At 42.2% G+C, this 25,621-nt stretch overlaps 1 protein-coding gene across 2 annotated transcripts in view; it reads right to left on the bottom strand.

Annotated features, from left to right (window-relative positions):
- The window catches only part of tbl3 (transducin beta like 3), a 60,124-nt gene that overhangs the window by 4,605 nt on the left and 29,898 nt on the right, over positions 1-25,621 (bottom strand). For both annotated transcript variants that reach the window (XM_043711325.1, XM_043711324.1), the window contains exons 14-22: positions 24,573-24,717; positions 23,445-23,675; positions 19,080-19,150; positions 15,828-15,984; positions 14,665-14,723; positions 10,883-10,986; positions 5,624-5,695; positions 2,886-3,044; positions 245-335 (exon numbers count right to left, since the gene is read on the bottom strand). In XM_043711325.1, coding sequence (XP_043567260.1) covers positions 245-335; positions 2,886-3,044; positions 5,624-5,695; positions 10,883-10,986; positions 14,665-14,723; positions 15,828-15,984; positions 19,080-19,150; positions 23,445-23,675; positions 24,573-24,717 — 1,089 coding nt within the window. The remainder of the gene's footprint in view (positions 1-244; positions 336-2,885; positions 3,045-5,623; positions 5,696-10,882; positions 10,987-14,664; positions 14,724-15,827; positions 15,985-19,079; positions 19,151-23,444; positions 23,676-24,572; positions 24,718-25,621) is intronic.

The following is a 25,621-nucleotide window of genomic DNA, read 5'->3' as shown; positions in this document are numbered from 1 at the left end:
AAATACCAAATTTTGCTGGGACAGTATGCCAAAGGTGAGCTCAGGGATGGAAGACTGCAGATTGTTTTTTAACCAATTACAATGCTAGAACCTATAAATGGCCTCATGTATTCAACAGAAGGTGCAACTATACCAAGTTACGACATTTTGGAATTAACAGAGTACCTCAAATGTTGCATGCCACTACATCACCAAACAGAGGGTGAACTCTGAGATACTACTGTTATTTATAGCCTGTACTTACCAGGACCCTCCAGTCAGTCTCATACTCTGCCACATATAGTCCAGAAACATTGAGGCCTGCAACAGTCTATTCACCCTCTGGAAATGTCGCTCTGAAAGCATTCAATAAAAGGCCATGAACTTCACACTAATTAAAACAAAGGAAACTTCATCCCAGATGCTTACTGGCTTTGCCCATAACTGACAAAGTTAAGAACTAACATTTCAGGCACACATTGTTTAAATATGAAATAAATGCTTTAATATTTTAAAAATTCATTTACAGGATGTGGGTGTTGCTGGCTTGGCCAGCATTTAATGCCCATTCCTAATTGCCCAGAGGGCAGTTAAGAGCCAACCACATTGCTGTGGGTCTGGAGTCACATGGAAGCCTGACCAGGTAAGGATGGCAGTTTCCTTCCCGAAAGGACATTACTGAACCAGGTGTTTGTTTCCAACGACTGACATCATTTGTGGTCATCATTAGACTCTTAATTCCATATTTGTATTGAATTCAAATTCCTCCATCAGCTGTGATGGGATTGGAACTGAACAAATTAACAAATTTGAACCTAACAATTAACAAACATGAAAAAATGAGCCAGGTGTAACTATCTGGTGACCCTTCAGAATCAAGGTTTCTCAGCAAAGATGTATGAGGTGCATTTAGACAAGAGGAATGTAAAAGGCAAGCATCTGATTTAAATCCCAGAGGAACCAGACAGAGAGTAGGGTTGCTTAAAGATCAACAAGGTTGTCTATGTGTTGAGCCTCAGGAGCTGGGAGAGATGAGTATTTTGCATCAGTTTTAATGTAGAGAAAGAAATGGAGGCTAGAGAACTAAGGGAGATAAATGTTGTTGATGTTTTAAAAACAGGTCACATTACAGAAGAGGATGTACTGGAGATCTTAGAAAACATAAAAGTTGAATAAATCGCCAGGACCTGATCTAATGTATCTCAGAACGCTGTGGGAAGTTAGGGAAGAAATTGCGGAATGCCTAGCAGAGATATTTGTCTCACTTAGTTGAGGTACCAGAGAACTGGTGGGTGGCGAATGTTCTGCCTTTATTTAAGAAGGGATGGGAAGGAGAAGCCCGGAACTATGGATCTGTGAGCCCGACATCAACGGTGAGTAAGTTGTTTGAGGTGATTCTGAAAGTTGGGATTTACATGCATTTGGAGAGTCAAGGTATGATTTGTGCGCGGGAAATCATGAACTCAAATCACAAACTTGATTTGAGTTTTTTTGAGGAAGCAACCAAAGAGGTTGATGAGGGCAGGTGTTGTTTACATGTACTTTAGTGACGCCTTCGACAAGGTTCAACATGTCAGACTGAATAGTAAAGTTAGATCACATGGGATTCAGGGTGAGCTTGCCAATTGGATGCAAATGCGAGCTATTGCATTTTGGGAAAACAAAGAAGGGCAGGACATATACAGTTAATGGTAGGGCCCTGGGTAACGTTGTAGGATAGAGAGATCTCGGGGTCCAGGTACATAATTCATTGAAATCTGTGTCACAGATAGACAGGGTGGTTAAGAAGGCATTTAGCATGCTTGCCTTCATGGTTCAGGCCTTTGAGTAGAGGAGTTGCAACGTCTGGTTAAAGTTGCACAGAACACTGCTGAAGCCTCTTCTTGAGTACTGTGTGCAGTTCTGGTCACCCTGTAAGGATATCAGTAAACTGCAGAGGGTTCAGAAGAAAGTTTTCAGTATACTACCGAGTCTGAGGGTGAGAGTTACAAGGACAGGCTGGGACTTTTTTTCCCACTGTAGTGCAGGAGATTGAGGAGTGACCTTATAGAGGTTTATAAAATGAGGGGCACAGATAAGGTGAATAGACGAGGTCTTTTCCCTAAGGTTGGGGAGTTCAAAACTATGGGGCATATTTTAAAGGTGAGAGGAGAAAGTTTTTTAAAGGACATGAGAGGCATCTTTTCTTCCACACAGTAGTTCATGCGGTGCTGGATGCGGGTACAGTTATAACGTTTAAAAGACATTCGGATAAGTCATGAAAGATAGGATTTGGAGGGAAATGGGCCAAATGCAGGAAGGTGGGACTATTATAATTTGGGATTATGTTCGACATTGACAAGTCGGACCAAAGGATCTGTTACTGTGCTGTTTGATTCTGTGATTATGTTTTCTGGGTTCTAGCCGACAGCGAAACAGGAAGTCTGATTTGAACCTGATACGAAGAGTATTTGTGACCTGATTTATCAACAGGAATCTTTGGACATAGCTCTCTTGAGGTCAAACTAATTGTATAATACAATAGTGTAAAACAAAACGCTTCTTGTTATGGAATTAAGTCAAGAGGAAAAAAACAAAGCAAAAACAAGCAGGTACAACGAAATGCCTAGTGTTTTCTCAGTCTGACTCTTGCTACAAAGTTTCACAAACCGGAATTGGGCACAGACAAAGTCTGGCTTTCAGCTGACTGCCTGCACCCTCCTTTGATGATTCAGTGTCTTACTGATATTCACTGGTGAGTCCCACACCTGAGGAAGGTGGCACTGAAGGTGAGAAAGCGGAAATAAACTGGCGAACATGAGCACTTCTTTATAAATCATGCAGTCCTTCAACAAAATAATAAGTTAAAAGATAAAACGCCCAAGTACTTCTAAGAAAGAAAACAACAAGGATAATAGTTTAATTACCAGTATAAGGGATTAATCCTTCCAAAGCACCTTTAATCCCATTGTATTGAAGAAGTTGCTCAGGAGTTTCATTTTGTAGGAGGATCTGGACAACAGACTGAGCTTCATGACAGTGTTTAGAATTTGTGTTCCATACAGTGCAGAACTTTAACACAGACTCTGAGGAAGATAAAACAAATGAATCAAAGTCATTTAATGCAAACCGGAAGATATGTGAAGGATGGAAATCAGAAACAAACACAGCAGTTGCTGAAAAAGCTCAGCAGAGGTAGCAACAACTGTGGAGAGAAGTCAGAGTTAATGTTTCGGGTCCAATGAAGGGTCACTGCACCCGAAACGTTAACTCTGATTTCTCTCCATAGGTGTGCCAGACCTACTGAGCTTTTCCAGCAACTTGTGTTTTGTTATTATTTTAAGATGAAATGCAGTCACTTTGCAGGGAATACAGATTTAGAGAAGAATAACTTTGTAATTGTTGACACGGACATACCAGAACTGAACTGCCACTAGGTGCTCCCAGCCCATTGTAAAGGATCAAGACATTTCACACACAATTACATTCATCTTAAACTGGGCTTTTGTTTATGCTGATTCAAAACATACTTCAGCAAGTGGACCCTGTTCATTATACTGACTGCATCTGTAGATCAAATCAAACATCTCTACAAATTTCCACTATTTTCAAATAATCTAAAAGGTTATTAAAACTGGGGTGCAGTGGTAGTATCCCTATCTGTGAGTCAGGAGGCCTGGTTCAGGTCCCACCTGTTCCGGAGGTGTGTAATAAGCTGGTTGATTAGAAAATAGGTTAAAATTAAGCTTCTTTCGGCACAAGGACACCGATGGACATCTTTTAAAAGCCTTAAAAATTATCTTAAATTTACAAAATGAAACTGACTACTGTACACTATTCTAGTTAATAAATTGTTCTATATGGCTTCCTAGACAGTCTTTTTCAAAATCAAAATTATGGCGATGGCTGAGACACTGGTTAAAATTGCCCATTTTTATTTAATTTGAATTATTATTACCAGATGAAAAGCTTTGTTTTGTGTGCAGTACAGGCAGATGGTGCAATACAAAGTGCATTTGGTAATAGAACTGAGGAATACAATGCCACAGCTGCAGAGAAGGTGCACAGAGAGCCAGGTCCACATTAAATTTAAAATGTTGTGCAATAAATCTAATTTCAGCTTCATTAATAGAATAGTACAGAGTTAAAATTCCTCAAAAATGCTACCTGGGTGCACCAGTACCTTTGGTAATATGCAAGTCTGTTTGAGTATGAATTTTGCAAAGAAAGGAAACAGTCTTCTTGAATGGGTATATGAATAGGAAGGGTTTGGAGGGATATGGGCCTGGTGCTGACAGGTGGGACTAGATTGGGTTGGGATATCTGGTCAGCATGGACGGGTTGGACCAAAGGGTCTGTTTCCATGCTGTACATCTCTATGACTCTATCCCTCCCACATCCACATCCAAATCATTTATATAAATGACAAAAAGCAGTGGATCTTAATTACTGAACTTTGAATACAAAGGTCTAGACTAGACTGACACTTCAGTGCAGCACCGAGGAGTGGGAGTGCTGCACTACCACACAAGACAGTTTTTTTGATGAGATGTTAAACAGAGGCTCTCAAGTGGGTATAAAGATCTCCTGATACGAGTTCAAAGAGAATCTGAGACAACATTCATCACTCAACACTACAACAGATTACTGGATATTGCTCAAAGCATCCCTACAATGCCAACGCAGGCCATTCAGCCCATCAAGTCCACACCAACTCTCCAAAGAGCAGCTACCCAGACCCTTCTCCCTCCCCTATCCCCATTACCCTGCATTTCCCATGGCCAACCCACCCAGCCTGCACATCCCTGGACACTGAGGGCAATTTAGCATGGCCTATCCACCGAAGCTACATATCTTTGGATTGTGGGAGGAAACTGGAGCACCCGCAGGAGAACGTGCAAACTCCACAGACAGTCGTCCAAGGCTGGAATCGCACCCATGTGCCTGGTGTTAGGAGACAGCTTTGCTAACTACTGAGCCACCCCAGATTAACTCTCTCATTACTAGTCACAGACAGAACTTGGCATGTCCTGAGGTTGTTTACGGTGTGAGACAAGTTTGTTGCTTGACTACTTTAACCAGAAGAAAGAGTTTCTATTGAATTCCATAACCATTTATATACCTTGATTAGATCACCACTCTTCCTCCTGAACTCAATGGAGTTTAAAGGTATGTAAATATCCTCATCCTCCTGATTCCCAAAACTGATCAATATTCCAGCTGATGTCAGAACAAGGCTCTATATAGCTAAAACCCCACTTTTGAACAGAAAGCCCCTTGAAACAAATACCAATGTTCTATTAGACTTTAATGATTACTTTTTGTAGCTTTGTACTAGTTTGAGAAAACAGTTCATCACCACCTTCACATGGGCATTTAGAGATGGGCAATAAACACTGGCCCACATCCCATGGAAGAGTTTTATCATTGAAGTGACAGCAATGTGTCCACATAGTTTTGGCACAGCCAAACGATTTAGGTGCTGAATCTCTTGCCAAATGAAACAATTTCTCTCTCTTGGATACAAAGTGGATAACCACAAACAACCCATGTTGAACTGTGACCCAATCACTTAGAGGCCTTTGCAACCTTCTTGTAATTGGCATATTCTGTTTAAATTTTACATCTGGTACCAGTCCAACTTTGTCAATGAGAATACTCATACCTTTCTGATCTTGTCGCAACTTGAGGATTGTTGATTCCAGCCTTTCACGTCCCTTAGCTTCACCAAGTATAGCTGTGGAAAAAGAGCAACAAATAATTACTTTACATTAATACAATTATATTTCATACACACAATATTTTGAAATAGGATTTATTTTGTTCCTGCAGTAAGAAATCATTGCTTAACATGTCACCTATAACTTGTATGATTTCAATTTTATTTACATATAAATTTATAAAGTTAACAGAACAACAGCTTTAGAAATCCATTGTGCAATGTTTAGGTCTGAATTATAATTTTAGACTTACAATATTTCTATAATATTATATTTCACTAGTTGTAAACAGTGTGAAACTAGGCTTGAAAGATTATGTTCTTTAATCAATGTGTCAGTCAGAGACTTCAACCTGGACCTTCTGGCCCAGAGGTAGGGTCAAACCTGCTGTGCCAACACTGACAGTGGTCATTGCTGAGGTGTCCGCAAGCTGTTTTTATCCTGATTGAAAGACGCAATGTGTAACCTATAGTTTGGTCAGGAATATACAAGACTTGCTGGCTGGCAATTGTACCATGTCTCCGTCGGGTGCATTTCTGTGAGCTTTCTAAAAAAGCAGGAAGGAGATACCACTGTGAACTTATCTAAAGCTGTATTTACAATCCTTGGGACCACACAATCGCTAAACTATACATTGTTCAATAAACAATGCACTCTGGAGTTTTAATTTAATTCATTCATGGGGTGGGAACATTACCCTGGGTTCTAAGTTGGGAAGAGTAGGATTGTCTACAGGAATGACCCAGAGAGACTATCTATTGCAAACACTGGAAAATTGTGTCACCTGGTTAAAAGAATTTGCTTAATCAGATTAAACTTTCATCTTTAAGTCAGCTGTGTCACTGTTTTCCACTTCAGGTCAATGGAGAAAGTGGGAGATATATCTCTATAAGAGACTGATAAAATTGGCAAGTGTTATCAGAGTACCCATACTCTCACACTTCTTCAGCCTCTCTACATATCTGATTCAAATGACCCTGTAACTTAAAGCTTTTCTTAAAATTATGTCCAGTTTTGAACATAAAGGAATGTACATGCCAAAAATTATCTTTGCAAGTCAGAAAGGAAAAAAATACCATCTGGTCAACATTAGGCTGGACACTGAGGCCAGTTCTGGGTTTGGGCCTCTTTTGATTGTTGACTGCAAAGTTGTAGGCCATCCTAGTGTTACTCACAATTTGGAGAAGGTGAAAAATTGGCAAGGTCCCATCCAGACCCAACTCCCAATCCTTCTTCCCTTTCACAACATCAATCCATATCACGCTGGAGGAACACTTCTCCCTTCTGGTCAGACAAGAATAAACATTGGGGCCTTCGCCAGAATTGCTCAAGACCCAGTGCCAAAAAGGCCAGAGAGGGTGATTCTCATGTCCCTCACTTGTATCTGAAAGTTGCAAAAAAAGGTCCTAAAGCTGCTCGATGTCCCTGTTTAACAGAGTTCGTTAGCCTGTCACTCGCTGGAGACAAGAACTGCTTGAAAATGCAGCAAGCAGACTTTAAACATTGATGGGAAAGCCAAGGTGTTTTTTCTGAATTTTGTTTTCAGTTAAGAAATGGGCAGCCAAAAGGTGAAAAGCATCTTTATGTCTCACAATACCTCTGAACTAGAAGCACGATGTCCCCATTATCTCTTGACTGTTGATATAATTAGCCCGGCTGTCCATATTTATATCAAGCTCCGTCTATTCAGCATCCCATCAAAACCAAGCTGCTTTTCCCTCCCCTTGCTCAAGTTCAATCATTCCTAACTCCTAGAGCTTCATAGCTAGGTGATTCTTTCACTACAACCCACAGTCATGTCATAGGAGGAAATAAAGCCTAGATAAATCTCAAAGCCAGTAGGAGAAATGACAACCTTCCCTCAAACTGAACTTCAATCTGTCTGGACCAATGATCTTCCCAGTAGATGTTCCACAGCAACTGGCATTTAATGTCAGAACAAAGCCAATAACTGTGGCAAAATGATGAAACCAATCATAAAGCGTGCAGTGCCAAACCAGTGAATCAAATGGTTAAAAAGAAACACAACTGTATGTGACTTGGAATTCGTAGAGTGGTAAGAGATTAAGCTAATCATTTTTGGCTAAGTCACCAGGGAATGAGTGTTTTTCATTTCAATTTAAGTATCTGTTGTGGTTGATTCTGCACAAATTTGGAAGCTGCAGTCTGACCATCGCCACCCATTCCAATACTCTTGCATTGTCTCCTTTAGGCTCACTTTGTTTCAAGACTCATTTTCCTCTTGGGCTGAGCTCCACTGAATAATGATAAGCATCATTCAGAGTACTTTCAATAAACACTGAGAAGCCTTGGGCTTGATAGAAAACATTAAACATGGTTACGTTTGACAACCTGACACAGACGTTTGGCGCCATTAGAACAGTAGATAAGGAAGAATGAACAAATACCTTGTACTTTTAAAAATGTGTTCACTCCTGGAATGTAAGCATTGTAGATATGGCTAACATTGGTTGCCAATTCCTAATTGTTCTTGAGGTGGCTGTGCTGAGCTGCCTTCTCACACCAATGCAATCCTGTGAAGGCACTCACAGTGTTGTGAGGAAGTGAGTTCCAGAGTTTTGACCCAGCGACAGTGAAGGAATGGTGACAAAATTCCAGATCAGGGTGATGTGCAGTTTGGAGGCAAAATTGCAGGCCGTGGTGTTACCATAAATCTGCTGCCCTTGTCTTTCTATAGATGATAGAGGTCACAGGTGCTGTCATAAAGGTGGAGTTCTCCAAAAGCTTTTGACACAGTGGCACTTGAAGGACTGTGCACTATAAGTAAGTCTTCACTGTGCCAAAGGCAATATTGAGAGTTGGCTGACAAACTGCAGTTTTAACGGGACCGCTTCCAAGAGGAACTCTCAGGTCCTTGCATAGAAATCCAAGCCAACACATAGGTACAATGAACAATTAGGAAGGCACATGGCATATTAGATTTTAGTGCAAAGGGCTTGGAGTATAAAATTAAAGAGGTCTCGCTACAATTTTACTCGACTTAAGTGAAGCCAGACCTGGGATACTCCACAGTTTGGACTCCTGACGTAAGGAAGGTCATAATTAGCCTAGGCAAGACAAAGATTGGTTCTTAAGATGAAAGTACTGTTCAGTGATGAGATTGAGTAGAATGGATCTAGAGTGGCCGAGGTTCAGCACAGTGAGGAACCATAGAAGACTGTGCAAGGACAGAAACCAGATGTTGACAGGCTGTCTCCCCTGGATATAGAGTGTAAAATCATGGATCATACTGTCAGGTTAAGAGTTCAGCCATTTAGGATTGAGATGAGGAGAAATTCTTCCTTCAGAGGATTGTACTCTTGGAAACATAGCCTAACGAGGCTCAGCGTGTGGAGTGTGCACAGGGCTGAGAACAGTGCGTTTTCGGACTTTGTTCGAATAGATTGGGAAAAGCAGAGCTGAGGGAGAAAGTCAGACCTGACCGTAATGAGTGCTCCAGAAGACTAAAACGGGCTATAGGTGCAAATCCTGCTCGAGCTCTTATATTCTTCAGATATTGTTGTGCCGTGAGATAGAACTGGCTGACAGTGGGAGAGGCTGTGGGGAAATGTGCTTCAGGTCATCAAAACCAAGTTGAGCATCATTAACATTCAAGCATTTAGACTTGCAGTAAGATACATGCAGTTAGAATGAGGGGTCAACTGCTCAAATTGAAAACATGGATTAAGCAATGTTATCCTCCTTAGCGAATTGGTAATCTATTGAACAACATCCCAAAACTGCTTGGGAGGACTGACTGCTTACTGCTGCTATGGTACAGACCAAACCTCCTCAAAAACATATCAGAGAGTACCTCGATCCTAAATTTTATCTTATTTAAAGGCAAGTGTAAGATGTTATGTTCCACACGTGATTGGATTGGTTAAACTACTAGCTTTAAGCAAAATACACTTTATTGACACCACAGCTAAAATACAAAAAAAAAATTGGCATACATATTTCAATCAGACTTCAAGTTAACAAAATAACACAATTAACTACTATTCATCAACTATTCCAATGTGGCAGCATCCCATAAACACAAAGGCAAATTCAGCAAAATGGATTTCCCTCACTTGCTATCTCCTCCAATCCAAAAGAAGGAACACTGACAGATTGAAGCCCACCGCAGACAGAGATCTCAAGCTTTCTGCAGCAGCAGTAGAGAGAGAGCTGTATCCAGCAATTTCAAGAACCCCAACTTCACCAACTGAAAGGAAGATCTAAAATCCTAACTCCACTCATTCACGCTTTTGTCTAATTTTGTTTTAAAACCTGAAGCTATTTACTCTGCTTCCCATGGAGCAGACACCTCAGCACCAGGTTTATAACTTACCTTTTACAGAACCAGAACGGAACAACTTTCTTTACCATCACACAACCCTTTGAACTGTGGTTAGATACATCTTTGGAAAGTGAGAAATCATGGCTGAAGGAAAGCAGGATTTTGGTTGGAACCAAAGGTTTTGAGGCCTCCTCAGATTTGCCTGTTCATATATATTTGAGGGTTTGGAGCAGGATGTGGACAAAGGTGGTCTCTATTTTTCTATTGTCAATCCCCAGAGAAGTGAGAATATAAAAGGACCTGATGACTTTTAAAAGGAGATATAAATATGTAAAAGATCCTGGGGCACTTGAAGAAAAAGCTTAGCATTGTGGCTAACTCTCATTTCTTCGAAGAGAAAGTGAGGGCCTGCAGATGCTGGAGATCAGAGCTGAAAATGTGTTGCTGGAAAAGCGCAGCAGGTCAGGCAGAAGGCGGTGCTGAGTTCGAGGGATTTGACTGAGACAAGGTGGGGGGAGGGGAAGTGAGGAAACTGGAGAAATCTGAGTTCATCCCTTGTGGTTGGAGGGTTCCCAGGCATCAGCATGAATTCAATGGCTACAAAGCAATTTTGAGAAACTCTGAAGCTGTGCGGGGCTTTCATCTCCAGGCTCTGTAATATAGTTCAGATTTTGGGACTTTCCAAGTTACATGTGGTTACCAAAATGCTGACTGATCACCTTTGTATCAAACATCATTTCTGGATTTGGAGGTCGGTTTTTGCAGCCAGATTATCTTCTTGCCACTCTTCGTTTGTCTGGGCTGGACTCTGCATCGGTACATGCTGGCTTGCCTGGACCGGTGGCCGGGTTCATCCACAGCAGTGAGTTTTACAGAACAAACAAAAGCAATGATAACAAGACTTCAATGCTGTGTTTACCTTTAATTACCGTAAGCACAGTCTGAGGTTGGTCCAAAGAAATTGCCAATCCCAAAGCCTTCACATATTTCTTCTCTTGCAATAAATTAGATAATTCTTGGTGCCTTAAAATAGAAAAAAGATCAACTTTACTGATATAATTGCAAGTGTAATTGTTTTAGCTTGGTCAATGTTGACTAAAACATTTAAAACCAGAAACGTATATGGCATCTTCTTGTTGAAAAGGTTGTCCTTTGTGATGGTTCAAACAAATGTCATCAATTTTAAACAGTTACAAAAGTACAAAACCATCAACAACTTAACACCCAGGTCCCGAAGTCTTCCTCTAGTTCCTACCCCTTGCTGCCCTATCAATAAAATCAAAAGGTCTCTATTTCTTCAATAATTTGAAGAAAACCTACAAATTCTTCATCACTAATGAATGAATGAGGAAGCAAATTTCATCACATTTTTGAAAAGCGTGAAATTAAGACCTCGCAGGTTTAATCCTGTTTTGCATTCTGATCAAAATACAATGGTAGGCAACTGATAATATCATTTTCATAATGTCATGATGAATGTCAAGTCAGTCAATGATTGGCTTAACTATGACCAAAATATTTCTTGTGCATGACTTAATTCCACCCAGAAAAACAGGATAAATAAAAACTGCATTCTCTGTGGTGCCTCCCTTGTCAAACAATATCAAAACAAGACTTCAGGAGAAGTGTATTCTAAACTAAAATAATACAACGGATGATACAATCTATGCAATGTTAAGCAATGAGTTCAAATCATCGTGCAATCTTTACAATGTCTGAACTACCAATGTAATGTGGATCAATATGCAATCTCATGTATAAATCACTGTCGGCGCTTCTGTAGAAAGCACTACAATTAGCCCTAATATTCCTAACTTAGGGAAGGAAAAATTTTAATTCCTGTCCCTCATTATTATTCTGTGATGTCTTTGTCATAAGATGTACTGATGAAGCTGTTAGGAATTACTGGGACAGACTCATGGTGAGTAACCTGCCAACACTCACTGCCTAGGCTAACACTGCAAACCTGTAAGTGGCTGCCATTTGAAATGATATATTGAGCTCATGCAACCATACACTAAATCAGAATCTCTCACAGAAGAAAGGGCACGACAGAAGAAAATCTAGAAACAAAAGCAGAAATTGCTGGAAAGGCTCAGCAGGTTTGGCAGCATCTGTGCAGAGAAAGCACAGTTAACATTTTGGGTCCACTGACCCTTCTTCAGAACTGATGGCAGCCAGGAGAAAGTTCGTTTTTATGTAGAAGATGGGGTGCGGGGAGGGGTAAAGAGTAAGTGATAGGTAGAGATGGAGCCCAAAGAGAGAGAAGAACAATTGGACAGACAAACGATAACAATCAGTCGAGGAGAATGGGAATGGCTGCTAATGGAGACTATTAGTGGCTAATAGTGGGTTGTGTATATTAGCAGACCATGTGATAACAAGGCCTGGTGTGTGGGGTAAGGATATTGGAGAAGGTGCCTCAGGCCTTAAAACTGTTGAACTCAGTATTGAGCCCAGAAGGCTGTCAAGTTCCCAAATGGAAAATGAGGTGTTGTCCTTCCAGCTTATACTGAGCTTTGCCGGAGCACTGCAGCAAGCCTGAGACAGAGATATCAGTCAGGAAACGGGGTGTGTTGAAGTGGCAGGCAACTGGAAGCTCAGGTTTTTTTTGTGGACAGAACATAGATGTTCTGTGAAGCAGTCCACCCAGGCTATGCTTTACTTCCCCAATGTATAGGAGACCACTTTTGTGAGCAGTGAATGCAGTGGATTAGATTGAATGAAGGGCAAGCACACCCTGGAGGGTGTGCTTGGGCCTTTGGATCTGAGGAGGGAGGAAGTAAACAGGCTGGGAATACACCTTCTACATGGAAGCTGCCGTGAGGCTGTGGGGACTGGACTAAGGTGTCCCAGAGGGAACAGCTCTTGCGGAAGGCTGACGAGAGAAAGGAGGGGAATGTGAGTCTGGTGGTAGCATCTCGCTGGAGTTGGCAGAAATGGGGTTTAATGATCACATGGATGTGGATGCTACAGGAGGATAAAGGGGGTAGTCCTATCACTGTTGCGGGAGGGAAGAGAGAGGATGAGTGAAGTGAGGGAGATGGGTCAAACCCATGCGAGGGTCCTGTCAACCACAGTGATCGGAACAGATGCGACGGAGATGGAGGAACTGGGAAAATGGAATAGAGTCTTTACAGGAAGGAGGGCATGAGGACATATAGTCAAGGTAACCGTGGGAGTCGGTTGGGTTATCGTGGATTTTGGTGGCCAGCCTAACCCCAAAAATGGAAACGGAGATGTTGAGGAAGCAAAGGGAGGAGTCAGAGATGGACCAGATGAAGGTGAGAGTGGGATGGAAATTGGAAGCAAAAATTGATAAACTTTTCCAATTCTGGAATGAGGGGTGGAAGCAGCATAAATGATGTCACTGATATACCGGAGAACGAGCTGCAGGTCAGGGGTGGAATAGGACCAGAACAAGGAACGTTCACATAACCCACAAAGCGACAGGCATAACTGGGGCGCATGCAGGTCCCCGTGGCCACCCCTGTGACCTGAAGAAAGTGGGAGGAGTTAAAAGAGAAGTTGTTCCGGGTGAGGACAAGCTCTGGGGGGGGTGTGTGTGTGTGTGGGGATGGGGACAGTTCAGGCCTTTGTTCCAGGAAGAGGTGGAGAGCCCTGAGACCCTTCTGTTGTGGGTTGGATGTGTAAAGGGATTGCACGTTCACAGTAGAGAGGTGATGGCTGGAGCCTGTGAACTGGAAATTCTGAAACTGACATAAACTATCAGAGGACTCACGGATGTAAGTGGACAGGGACTGGATAAGAGGAGAAAAAAAAAATCAAGGCAAGATAGGAAGGAATGAGTTCTGTGAGGCAGGAGCAGGCAGGAACAATAGGCCTGCCTGGACAGTCCAGTTGTGAATTTTGGGAAGGAGGTAGAAGTGAGCTATGGGGGACTATCAGCTTGGAGGCAGTAGGGGGACGGGAAGCACCAGATGACATGAGGTTAGTGACCATAGTGGACACAATGTCCTGATGGTCCATAGTGGGGTCATAATCAAGGGGGTGATAGGAGGAGGTATCTGAGAGCTGGCACTCACTCTCTCCAATGTAGAGGCCACAACAGTTGTTCTTTCAGTTTTTAATTCGGCGTAAACTAGACTGTCATTAATGATTAACAACAATCACTCAATTTATTAATGATTGCCCTGAACACAACTGCAAGAAAGTAAATTACCTGTTTAAATGGCTGATTCCTATATACTCGATACCAGCCCATCTACGTTGAGCTACAAAGATTGAGGGATTTATCAAGGCAGTTCATGGATTCACTCAGGAGACTGCGGATATTCAATTTAAAAATTGCTTTATAAAAGTAAAAAGGATTATTTTAAAATGTGACACCTGGTGGCCTTAATATAATTTGTTGGTAATTTTAATCTTCTTGGAAAAGAATGCAAGAAAATGTGCTTTGAAGAACTGCATTTTAAAGTAAATTAAAGACACCTTATCTTCTCGAGTGAGAACTAAGTACTACTCGGATGTTTCACTCCATTTTGTCCTCAAGCCAAGCTGGTTCCTAAATAAGGAGAGAGTGAAGACTGCAGACGCTGGAGAGTTGATAAAGTGTGGCGCTGGGAAAGCACAGCAGGTCAGACAGCACCCGAGGGCTCAGACCTGTACAGTTTGACACATGGTGCACAGTAAAAACTGTTACTCATCAAGTCAGACTGCTTTTTAAAAAAAAACACTCACTTCAAAATCTGGTCTTCCTGTTTGGCCTGCTCTTCAGCAAGCTCTATCTCTGTCACATCCTAAAATACAGAAAAGAACATTTTATTAGGATGGACAATTCTTTTCCAATAATTTGAAAGCAATGAACCAGATGCACTTCATCTTTGCTGCCCCTTTTACCACCCTACAATTAAAACGTAACTTGACTGAGATGAAAAGTTTTGATAGAGGTAGGGACAGCGTCATTTCAAAAATCTGTGCCATGTTCCAAGATGCTCAAAGGGGAGAACATGTTAAGTACGTTTTTTTTGTGAACTATAATGTTGCAGTGAGTTGCAATGCTTTCCATTCCATTCCAGTGCAGATTAGCTTTGTGCATATTAAAGCTCATTCCCTTTTCACAGAAAGTGAGGTAACAGGCCATTCAGCCTATTGAGCCATACCAACCCTCCAAACAGCATCCCACCCAGATCCACTCCATCCCTGTAATCCTGCATTTCCCTTGGCTAATCCATGTAGCCTACACATCCCTGGACACTGAGCAATTTAGCACGGTCAATCCACCTAACCTGCACATTTTTGACTGTGGGAGGAAACCGGAGCACCCAGAGGAAACCCACACAGACGCAGGGAGAATGTGTAAACTCCACACAGACAGTGGCTCGAGGGTGGAATTGAACTTGGATGCTGTGAGGCAGCTGTACTAACCACTCAACGACCATGATGCCCCATTTTAGCATTGGTCACGAGTCTCTCAATGGGACTGCGGATTCACCGCCAATTCATGTTAAGTTTGGTTCAATTCAGCTGCAGTTCCAAGCTAGATTTACACAGTCCAATAAGTATATCACCAGGTGTTTGCCCACGTAACCATGGTCAGAGTCAAGGAAGATCCATGAGGTAAAAGGCAGACATAATGTGCAATTAAGAAATTGCACCTGATTATCAATCAGAAGCACCGAGTTTTCTCCTCAAGAGTTTCACTGCAGTCGGAACGGACTGTTTAAACACTCGCACACAGAAGTAAGTAGCACTGGCAACTGGGATTCCTTTGCTCCTTGGCCAAGTGCATAATCGCAAAGATCAAGTGATATTAGAAAAATAGAAAACCTGTAGGGATGTTGAAAACACAGCTTCTGACAAGACGCACTTGCTGTTTATATCAGTGATTTCATGCATCGTACCTTCCAGATAATTATACACGAGTCTGTGGCTCCAGAGACGACCATATCATCTTTCTTATTACAGTGGAGCCCCCACACCTTATTCTCATGGGCGTCTAATGTTTTAACACATTCATTAGTTTTGATGGTCCACAGTTTCAGCAAGCCATCAGATGCGCTGCAAATAATAGAAACACAAGAAAATGCTGTAAGTTAATTTACATTAAAGTTATTTTTTTCTCAACTTTGATGCGATATCAACCAAAAGATTTATTGCAACAAGTATGAGTTCAGATGTTTCCGCGGGATGTTCTGCCAAAAGGCTGTCTCCTTCACTGACTGAAGTAAAGTGCAGTCAGTGCAAACTACCTGCCAGAGTTCAGGGTGACACAGAACAAGGCAGGAAAAGCTTACCAAAAGGTGGAGAGAGGAGAGTGAGTGGAGTTGAGAACACAGGAACAGGAGTAGACCATTCAACCAATCAGATCTGCTCCACCATCTAACATGGAGTCATAGAGATGTACAGCACAGAATCAGACCCCTCCATCCAACTCGTCCTTGCCAACCAGATATCCTAACCTAATCTAGTCCCACCTGCCAGCATTTGGCCCACATCCTTCTAAATCCTTCCTATTCATATACCCATCCAGACATCTTCTAAGTGCTGTAATTGTACCAGTCTCCAACACTTCCTCTGGTAGCTCATTCCATACACGCACCACCCTCTGTGTGAAGATGATGTCCCTTATGTCCCTTTTGAATCTTTCCCTCTCATCTTAAACCTGTGCCCTCTAGTTCTGGACTTCTCCATCCCAGGGAAAAGGCCTTGCCTATTTAGCCTATCCTATCCATGGCCCATCTCATCAAGATCCCATTGCACTCTGAGGTAACCTTCTTCGCTGTCCACTACACCTCCAATTTTGGAGTTGTCTGCAAACTTACTAACTATACTTTGTATGTCATGTCATGACATGTCACAGAATCCCTACTGCGTGTAAACAGGCCCTTTAGCCCAACAAGTCCATACTGACCCTCCAAAGAGTAACCCACCCAAACGCATTCCCCTACCCTATTACTCTATATTTACCACTGACTAATGCACCTAACCTACATATCCCTAAACACTATGGGTAATTTAGCACGGCCAATTTACCTAACCTGCACATCTTTGGACTGTGGGGGGAAACCGGAGCACCTGCAGGAAACCCACGCAGGCACAGGGAGAATGTGCAAATTCCACAGACAGTCGCCCAAAGCTGGAACTGAACCCAGCTCACTGGTGCTGTGAGGTAGTCATGCTAACCACTGAGCCACCATGCCGCCCTCAGATGTTCACATCCAAATCATATATATGTATGACGAAAGGTAGTGGACGCATGCACCGATCCTTGTGGCACACCACTGGTCACAGGCCTCCAGTCTGAAAAACAACCCTTCACCACCACCTTCTATCTACTACCTTCAAGCCAGTTCGGTATCCAAATGGCCAGTTCTCCCTGTATTCCGTGAGATCTAACCTTGCTAATCAGTTGACCAAGAGGAACCTTGTCAAACGCCTTACTGAAGTCCATATAGATCACATCTACTGCTCTACCCTCATCAATCCTCTTTGTCACTTCTTCAAAAAACACAATCAAGTTTGTGAGACATGATTTCCCACGCACAAAGCCATGTTGACTATCCCTAATCAGTCCTTGCCTTTCCAAATACATGTACATCCTGCCCCTCAGGATTCCCTCCAACAACAATATTTAAAAAGGTTTCCTGTCTCTGTTGATAAGCTGACTTCATTCTGAACATACTGATCTCTAACATAAAACATTAAGCAAGGCAAATATCCACAGATAATTTGGACACTTTTACACTTCAATTAGCCATAAGACCTGGCAATAAAATGCAGGAAATGAAACGGTTACTGTCAACTACCCTGTCAACCACGATGGGAGGGGCATCCTCGGTTAAGGAGGAAGGGAGCTGTCTCAGAAGCCAGTGTGAAGGGTCAAGTCAGCAGAACAGTTGGAAGAGAGACAGAGGAGGAAAGGGATGCATGCAAGTGCAGGAGAGTAATACCTGCCCTTTTACTTCCTGACAATCCAAGATCCCCAGCACTCTTTCTCAATGAAACAGCAATGTATGCATATTTCCGTAAATTTAGGTTTGCATACTTGCAACTTACACAGTGGTCTGCTCTATTTTGGGGAGATCAAATGGAGATGAGATAGTTGGTTGCAAAACATCCCTGATCAGTCATAATGCATGGCTCTGACCAAGTAGGCACTGGAGATTTCAATCCCTTATCTTTCTCCGATGCTGACTTCTCTGTCCTCAGTTCCAATGAAGCTCAAGGAACACTTCCCATCTTTCAAATACACATTTTGTTGCCTTCAGGACCCATCATGGAGCTCAACGATTTCAGAGCATAAATGTTGCCAGACCTGCTGAGCTTTTCCAGCAGCTTCTGCTTTTAGCTCAAAGTGATACCAGATTTAAGGGTTTAAATTATGAAGTCAGATTCTGTAAAATTGGCTCATGTACCTTGAGTTGCAAAGACTGAGTGGGGATCTAATTCATGTTAAATAGATTAAGGAATTCATTAGGGAAGATGCAGGGAAACAAACTCCTATGGTTAGCATTAGGTTGTTCAAAATCTAAAACAGGAAGTTCTTTCTCTCCGAAGATTCGTAGAATCCTTACAGTGTAGAAGCAGGCCATTTGGCCCATGGGTCCACACCAACCCTCCAAAGATCCAATCCAGACCCATCCTATGCCCATAAACCTGCACTTCCCATGGTTAATCTACCTAGTTTACACATCCTTGGACACTGTGGGGCAATTTAGCATGGCCAATCCACCTAACCTGCACATCTTTAGGACTGTAGGGGGGAAAATCCATGCAGACTTGGGGAGAATGTGCAAACTCCACACAGACAGTCACAGGGGCTGGAATCGATCCTGAGCCCCTGGCACCATGAGGTAGCAGTGCTAACCACTGAGCCACCATGCCACCCAGAAGGCTGTTGAAAATCTGGCACTATGAGTGAAAGTGGTGTATGTTGGGTCACTGAAACATTGAGGACTGAAAAGGATACATCCTTGTTAGGAAAGGCTATCAAGGCATATAGAATAAAGGTAGGTGAATGATTAGTAACAGATCAACAATGGTCTTACCAAACTTTGGGGCAGGCTGAAGGTTGTGGGGTATTTTGGAATGGAATGTTATGTTGTGAAACATCTATTTTTAATCTGTCAATAGTTAATAAAACTTCATTTTACCTTGTCAACAGCTGAGTTCCACGACTCACGAAAACTGTTTTCAGTACAGAAGCATCATGGCCTTCAAATGTCTGAGAATACAAAGGGTTACGAAATGAGAAGTACACTATACAGTCAACAATACCATTACTTATAAAAGGGTAGCTGAAATGAAAACACCTTATTAATAATTATCTTGAACTCAGTCAGCAGGTGAAGAGAATTCGCTCAAGGGCTCATGAACCAATAAACAGACTGGCAGCATAGTGGAACATAAAATACTGTCAATGAATTCCTACCAAGTTAAGCAGGGAAATGAACAATCAACACAAGTCACCACAGGCATCCCAGTAATTTCATGAGCACACTCCGCCATCACACTCTGATCCTTTGAAATGTTGTGCTTCAAACAAGTCTTCTAGTGCCATTTTTCCAGTGAGCTGTTACATACAGTGCATCATTAATAGCATCACAAACTTATAATATTGGAATAAACTGCCTGTTTATTACTAAGCACTGCTGGGGTACTGGCAGTGACATCTTCAGGATTGAGTTAATTGATTATCTATTAATCAGATCATCATTCTTCATAACTAAGGGACACAGACACGTTTCCCAAGTGTTTCCACACAAGTGTCACCCCGCCAGCCCAGGGATTAATCTGGTGAATCTCAACTGAACTTTCCCTATGGCAAGTATATGCTTCCTTTGATAAGTTGACCAAAGTTGTACACAATACTCCAGGTGAGATCTCACAAAGCCTCAACACAACTGTGGTAAGATATCTTCACTGCTGCACTCAAATCCCCTTGAAATCAATGCCAACACATCATTTGCCTTCCTAATGACTCCCAGTGCCTGCATCTTAGCTTTGAGGGACTAGTACATCCAGATTCCTGAGACAACATGCACTTTCAAACCTCTCTTCATTTAAGAAGTAATTTGTCTTTTCTACTAAAGTGAATAACCTCATATATATTCACAATAAATTATATCCATTATGTTCTAACCTATTCATGAGGCCCATCGGAATCCTCTTGATGCCTCTGTGCATCCACCTCTCAAATTATTCTTTTTACCATCCAGCTTGATGCCAGCTGGAAATATTATGACTGATGGCCACATGCAAACCTTTTCTTGTGGTTGTGAGTATTTGTGGATGTAGCATTCCCCCTTTGCAGTCCAGTCTGCCATCCTGAGATGGTCCATTTATCCCTACTCAGTCTTCAGGGGAGGTTGTGGAGCATTAATAGTGGATGAGTAACTCAGACTCTTAGGTTAACTTTCTGGGAACATGAGTTTGAATCCCACCATAATATGGAATACAAAGCTAGCCCAGTGATGGCCATGCAACCTTTGTCAATTGTCATAAAACCCATCTGGTTCACTAATGCCCTTTAGAGAAGGGAAATCTGCAATCCTTACAGGTAACTGCAGATACAGCAATGTGGTCGACTCTTAACTGCCGTCTGGGTAATAAATGCCAGCCTCCCCAGCGATGCCCACATCCCATGAACAAATAAAACAATGGTGCACTAATTCTCAATCCACACTAGTAAATTCCAAGCTATCTAAATTGATTTACCAACCTCCTTTATCAAAAGCCTTCTGAGAATTCAGATACAATGTGCTATATGCAACATCCGAAAACATGGGGAACTTGGAAACATGGAGGCATTAAGCAAGGGCACCAAAGATCTCCCTACCAGGAATGGGACCTAAACATTTCGTAAAGTATTTTGTCCTGGATAAATACTTTGTAAAAAATGGCTAAACAGTATTTTAAAGATCCAAATCGGTTCATAAATTTGGGCACAAACATAGTGTCTGAAATGAGCAAGGGGATTAGGGTCAGGGCTGGTAGGTCTAGTAGCCAACCAGGGTCGAGGCATTCTGAATTCAAAAGGGCTAAGATGTGGCTGATAGGAATTCGAGGTCATGTCAGAAATCAACTGCTCGACTGTTTAGCTCTGGGCAAGGAGGGATATGAAGAGGGACAGGAGATAGTAAGGAGGGGCCATCAGCATTAGGCTGCGGAACTTACTTTAGTATTGCTGCATTCAATACTGTGGTAAAGACCACACTCCAGACACAAATAGGAGATTAGGGAAATAACATCATAACTGATCTGACTAGGCAAAAATAAACAAATGAGTTTCATTGCTACAAATACGCACGATAGAAAGGGTAGCAAGAATCGAGAAAAAGAATGCAGTTCATTTGACAGGAACTGCAAGCTGTTGTCATGAACTTTAGATGCTTCCTTCATATTCTATTTTTGCTCAGTTGGTTACTGTGTACTAACACCCCTTATACCTTCGCTGAACATTAAAAATAACACACTAAACCATTCAGCCTTTTCTGCCTGACACACCATTAGTAGGATCATGACTCAGATCTTTTATCTCAATTCTACCCTTATGCATTATTCCAAGATGATGTTAACTTTCTTATCACCACAGAAGCGATGAAACCTTGAGCATTCAGCGTTTTCTGTTTTTTTATTTCAATTTTCCTACAATTGTAATATTTTGCCTTTCTACCTCAATATCCCTTCATTCTCACTGCATCCAAAAATCCATTAATCTTGGTGATCATCAGAGAAATCAAACCTCTTGCAATCATGGTAGCCCACAAACCCACCACCCCGCTAAAACAGCAGCTAATGAACTTGAAAGACCCTTTTCAGACAACAAGCTAAACTAATGTCACTTACAAAATACCGTGCAAGAACTGTAACAAACACTACATTGGACAAACAGGCAGAACACGAGCCACCAGGATCCATGAACATCAACTAGCCACAAAAAGACATGACCCACTCTCACTAGTATCCTTATATACAGATGAGGAAGGACACCACTTTGACTGGGACAACACATCCATCCTAGGACAAGCCAAATAGAGACACGCACAATAATTCCTAGAAGTATGGCATTCCAATTGGAACTCCATCAACAAACACATTGAATTGGATCCCATTTACCACCCCGTAAGAAAAAGAACAGGAAATAACATCACCACAGGAAATGACATCACCAACCCAAAGAAACCTAAACACATAAATAGAAAGCGGGCCATGCCACCAGTGCTTCATCCCCAGGCTGACTGATGATGTAACCTAGTATGGTGATGAAACATCCGAAAACGAACCTTCCAGCTCAGTTCGCAAACCTACATCCAGAACCTCAACCTAACCTACAAATCTTCTCAAAACTCGCTAAGGGAAAGTCCACTGAAATAATTAAATGTTTAACGATATCATATACCGCCAATAAAATAAGACTGCAGATGTTAACCCAGTGTATCCATCAGGAACGAGGTAGTGGCGATTGGGGGTGGTTGGGTAAAATTTTGCCTGGAGGTTCACATGCAGGTCATTTTAGCTGGAGACTCTATCTCTTTAGCACAGCTGTCTGCTCCAGAAAGAGACACAATTAAGGTTTGATGAGGCCACTGTGACCGGAAAATGATTTTAACTTGAAATCAACAAAAGCTTGCACATTCCTGGGATCACTTCAGGTCAGATTGTCGCCACAAGAGGCTCAAGTAACTCTTCATTTTGAAACCTCCCTGTAGGCCAGGGGGAGTAGGAGAGCTCTTCCTGTCTGAGTGATGAGAGCTCAGACCTCTCCCACACCAGGTTACTGCCTCCCCTAACAACCTTGCTTACCTCCACCTTCCTTATTCTTCCGGGCACCCTTACACATGCTCTCCTGGCTCGAGCCTACAGTCACACTATTCCCACCCGTCAGCCTCCATGTCACACATGCCAATTTTGGTGGGGATGGGTGTGGTTTGAGGTTGGGAGTGGAGGGGAGGTCCATGAGAGAAAAGCATACCAAGGACCAGAGGCTAAAAGACTTCATGCCGTTTGTGTCACACTCCACTTCGCCCCCTCTGTCTGTAATTCTCACCCTTTGGTTTTTGGGTCAGTGAAGGATTCCAAACAAACACTCCGTGCAGAAGTAGGCCATTCGGCCCTCTGAGCCTACTGTGCCATTCAACATGATCACGATCGACCCTCTACCTCAATGCCACCTTTGTATTTTCTCTCCATACCACATATTACCTTTAATGTCTTAAAATTTTCCGTTAATACACTCAGTGACCCTACCTCCATTGCCTTCTATGGAATAAGACGACATTTCTTCATGTCAGTCTTAAATGGCCTCCTCCATATCACGGGTGAGACTGCACCTGGTTTGAGACTCCCTACCCACAGGAAATACCCTTCCTGCCCCTAGCCTAGCCCTGTTAGAATTTTAGACGTTTAATTCTGCCACACCGTCCAATCACCTTTCCTAATCAGGTCACGCAAGTCACCAAGCTGTTTTTGGTCACACTGAAGTCTTCCCTCTGCCACAACCAAATCATATTTTCTACCTTTAAGCAGTTGAAGTCCTGAAGTCCCCAGAGTTTGACAGTGCCATCTGCTGAAGAGGTAGCTAGGATCTGGTCCATCGGAGAAAACTGGACCGACCAAATTCCACGGGTGTGACCTCGAAACACTCCGATGAGTGAGAAATCAGACGTGGACCAGAGCTTTGCTGTTCTGTCCTGTGAGCCGGTAGCCACCAGCTTGTCATTTGGAGAGACTACCACACTGTTTATATCCTACAATGTAATAATCACAATAGGACACACTTAAGAACAAACCACATCCTCATTTCCTGATGATTAGCAAACAGTTTAATTATCGGTGCAATATTGTTCACAACTGTAACATTGACATGCAACCTCTAATACAGAGCGACCCCCGTACCCGCGGAATAGTTTTCCACCGTACAGCGAAACATCCAACATCTCTCTTCATGGAACATGATGATGAATTAACCAAAGCTTTATCCAGGAGGAGAGGGTTAGCTTCCAGAGCTTAGGAATCTGAAGACACAGTGAGAAAAGTAACGGGAGGATGGATGCCTTAAGGAGTCACTGAGAGGAGAGGTTGTCAGGGAAAGCTAAGGTTTGGGAGGTTACAAGAATACAGAGAGACAAGGCCATGAAGGGATTTAACAGAAACCTTATACCAGTTGTGTAGCAGATCCAAAAGTCACTGTTGATTAACAAAGGCAGGGAAGATTTATAAGACTTATGCAGAATAGCACGAGAGTAGTAGAGATTTGGATAAGTTGAAGTCTATGCAATAATGGCAGGTTAGCCAGCTGAACACTGGAGAAGTTAACTTTAAAGATCACAAAGGAATAGAAACAAGAGTTTCAGCAGCAAACGGGGGATTTGGAAAGGCAGTTGGCTGGTCTATTCTAAACTTGTCTGTAAATGACACTGCCAAGGGGTGCAGCATGAAGAGAGCGAGATGGAGGAGAGGATATATTTGACTAGAGACATCTATCCAATGGTCTAGTACAAGAATGGAACTAACCAAAGTCAGTCCCACTGCGCTGTTAACTTCTACATTATCTGCTTTGCCCTCACTGGATTCCTTCTTCTACAAAGCAGATCACACAAGTGTTCATCATTACTTAGGCATCGATATAACTCATAGCCTTTTACCTTGTCGTGAACTTTCTCAGTCAACTCAGCATGAAAGATTTCATGTTCTGCGGCTTTCTTACTGTTAACCTCAATGGACTTTGTAAGATTCCACAGCTTTAGGGTGCAGTCCTGGCTCCCACTGATAATGAAGCCTTCTTTCAATCTGGAATTAGAAAATCATCGAATAAAAAGAATATTAGAACCAAACAATCTGCATACAACGTGAAGCCAACAATCAGATTGGAGCTACACAAATCTGCTGCTCAACCATGATCAGATAATCAGTCAGAAGCATTGTCAATCTTATTCCCACCTTCACCTGAAGACAATAAACCTCTGAAGCTGAAGAGCAATACAAGGGGTTATCTACATTAGAAAGTAACACCACCTTCAGGCTTAACTTCACGCTGGGGCAATGTGTCACTATTTAAATGCATCCTTTATAAGATTATGGCAAAGTTGCCACAATCCTAGTGAGCTGCTCTCTTATTACAGAGATATAACTGACAGTGGTTTAACCTGCAGGTCACCATGCCTCAGGAGAGACGGAAGAGGACAACCCAATATGGTAACCTGTGTGGGAATTGAAACAACGCTGTTGGCGTTATGCTGAATTGCAAGCCAGTCATCTAGACAACTGAGTTAACCAACTGTTATAAAAGCATATCTGTTTAAAAAAGCACCCAACTAGTGCACGCTATAACAAGTTTATTGCCAGCAAAACTTGCATTTGGAATGCGGCTTTCCGGAAAAAAAAATTTCAACAAGTTTCATAGTAAGATTATCAAACAAAACTTTAAAAATCAGTCATGACAGAAAGGTGACAATGTTTGGTCAAGATGTTTAAAAGCAGAGAGAGCAAGATGTTTGAAAGCAGAGAAAGAGAGAGAGAGAGAGAGAGAGAGAATGAATGAAGGAGCGCGTGCCAGAGCTTAGGGTCAGGCTGCTGAAGGTACACAGTGAAAAGTTAAGCAATTCAAATTGGAAATGTACAAAGGGACCAAAATGGAAGCAGTTCAGATTCTGTAAGAGATTGAAATAATAAAAGATTTGAACACAAAGATGAG

The sequence above is a fragment of the Chiloscyllium plagiosum genome, chromosome 21 (genome assembly GCF_004010195.1).
Source record: "Chiloscyllium plagiosum isolate BGI_BamShark_2017 chromosome 21, ASM401019v2, whole genome shotgun sequence".
Classification (NCBI taxonomy): Eukaryota; Metazoa; Chordata; class Chondrichthyes; order Orectolobiformes; family Hemiscylliidae; genus Chiloscyllium; species Chiloscyllium plagiosum.
The sequence above is the reverse complement of the archived record's forward strand: the minus strand, read 5'-3'. Positions and strand labels throughout refer to the sequence as shown.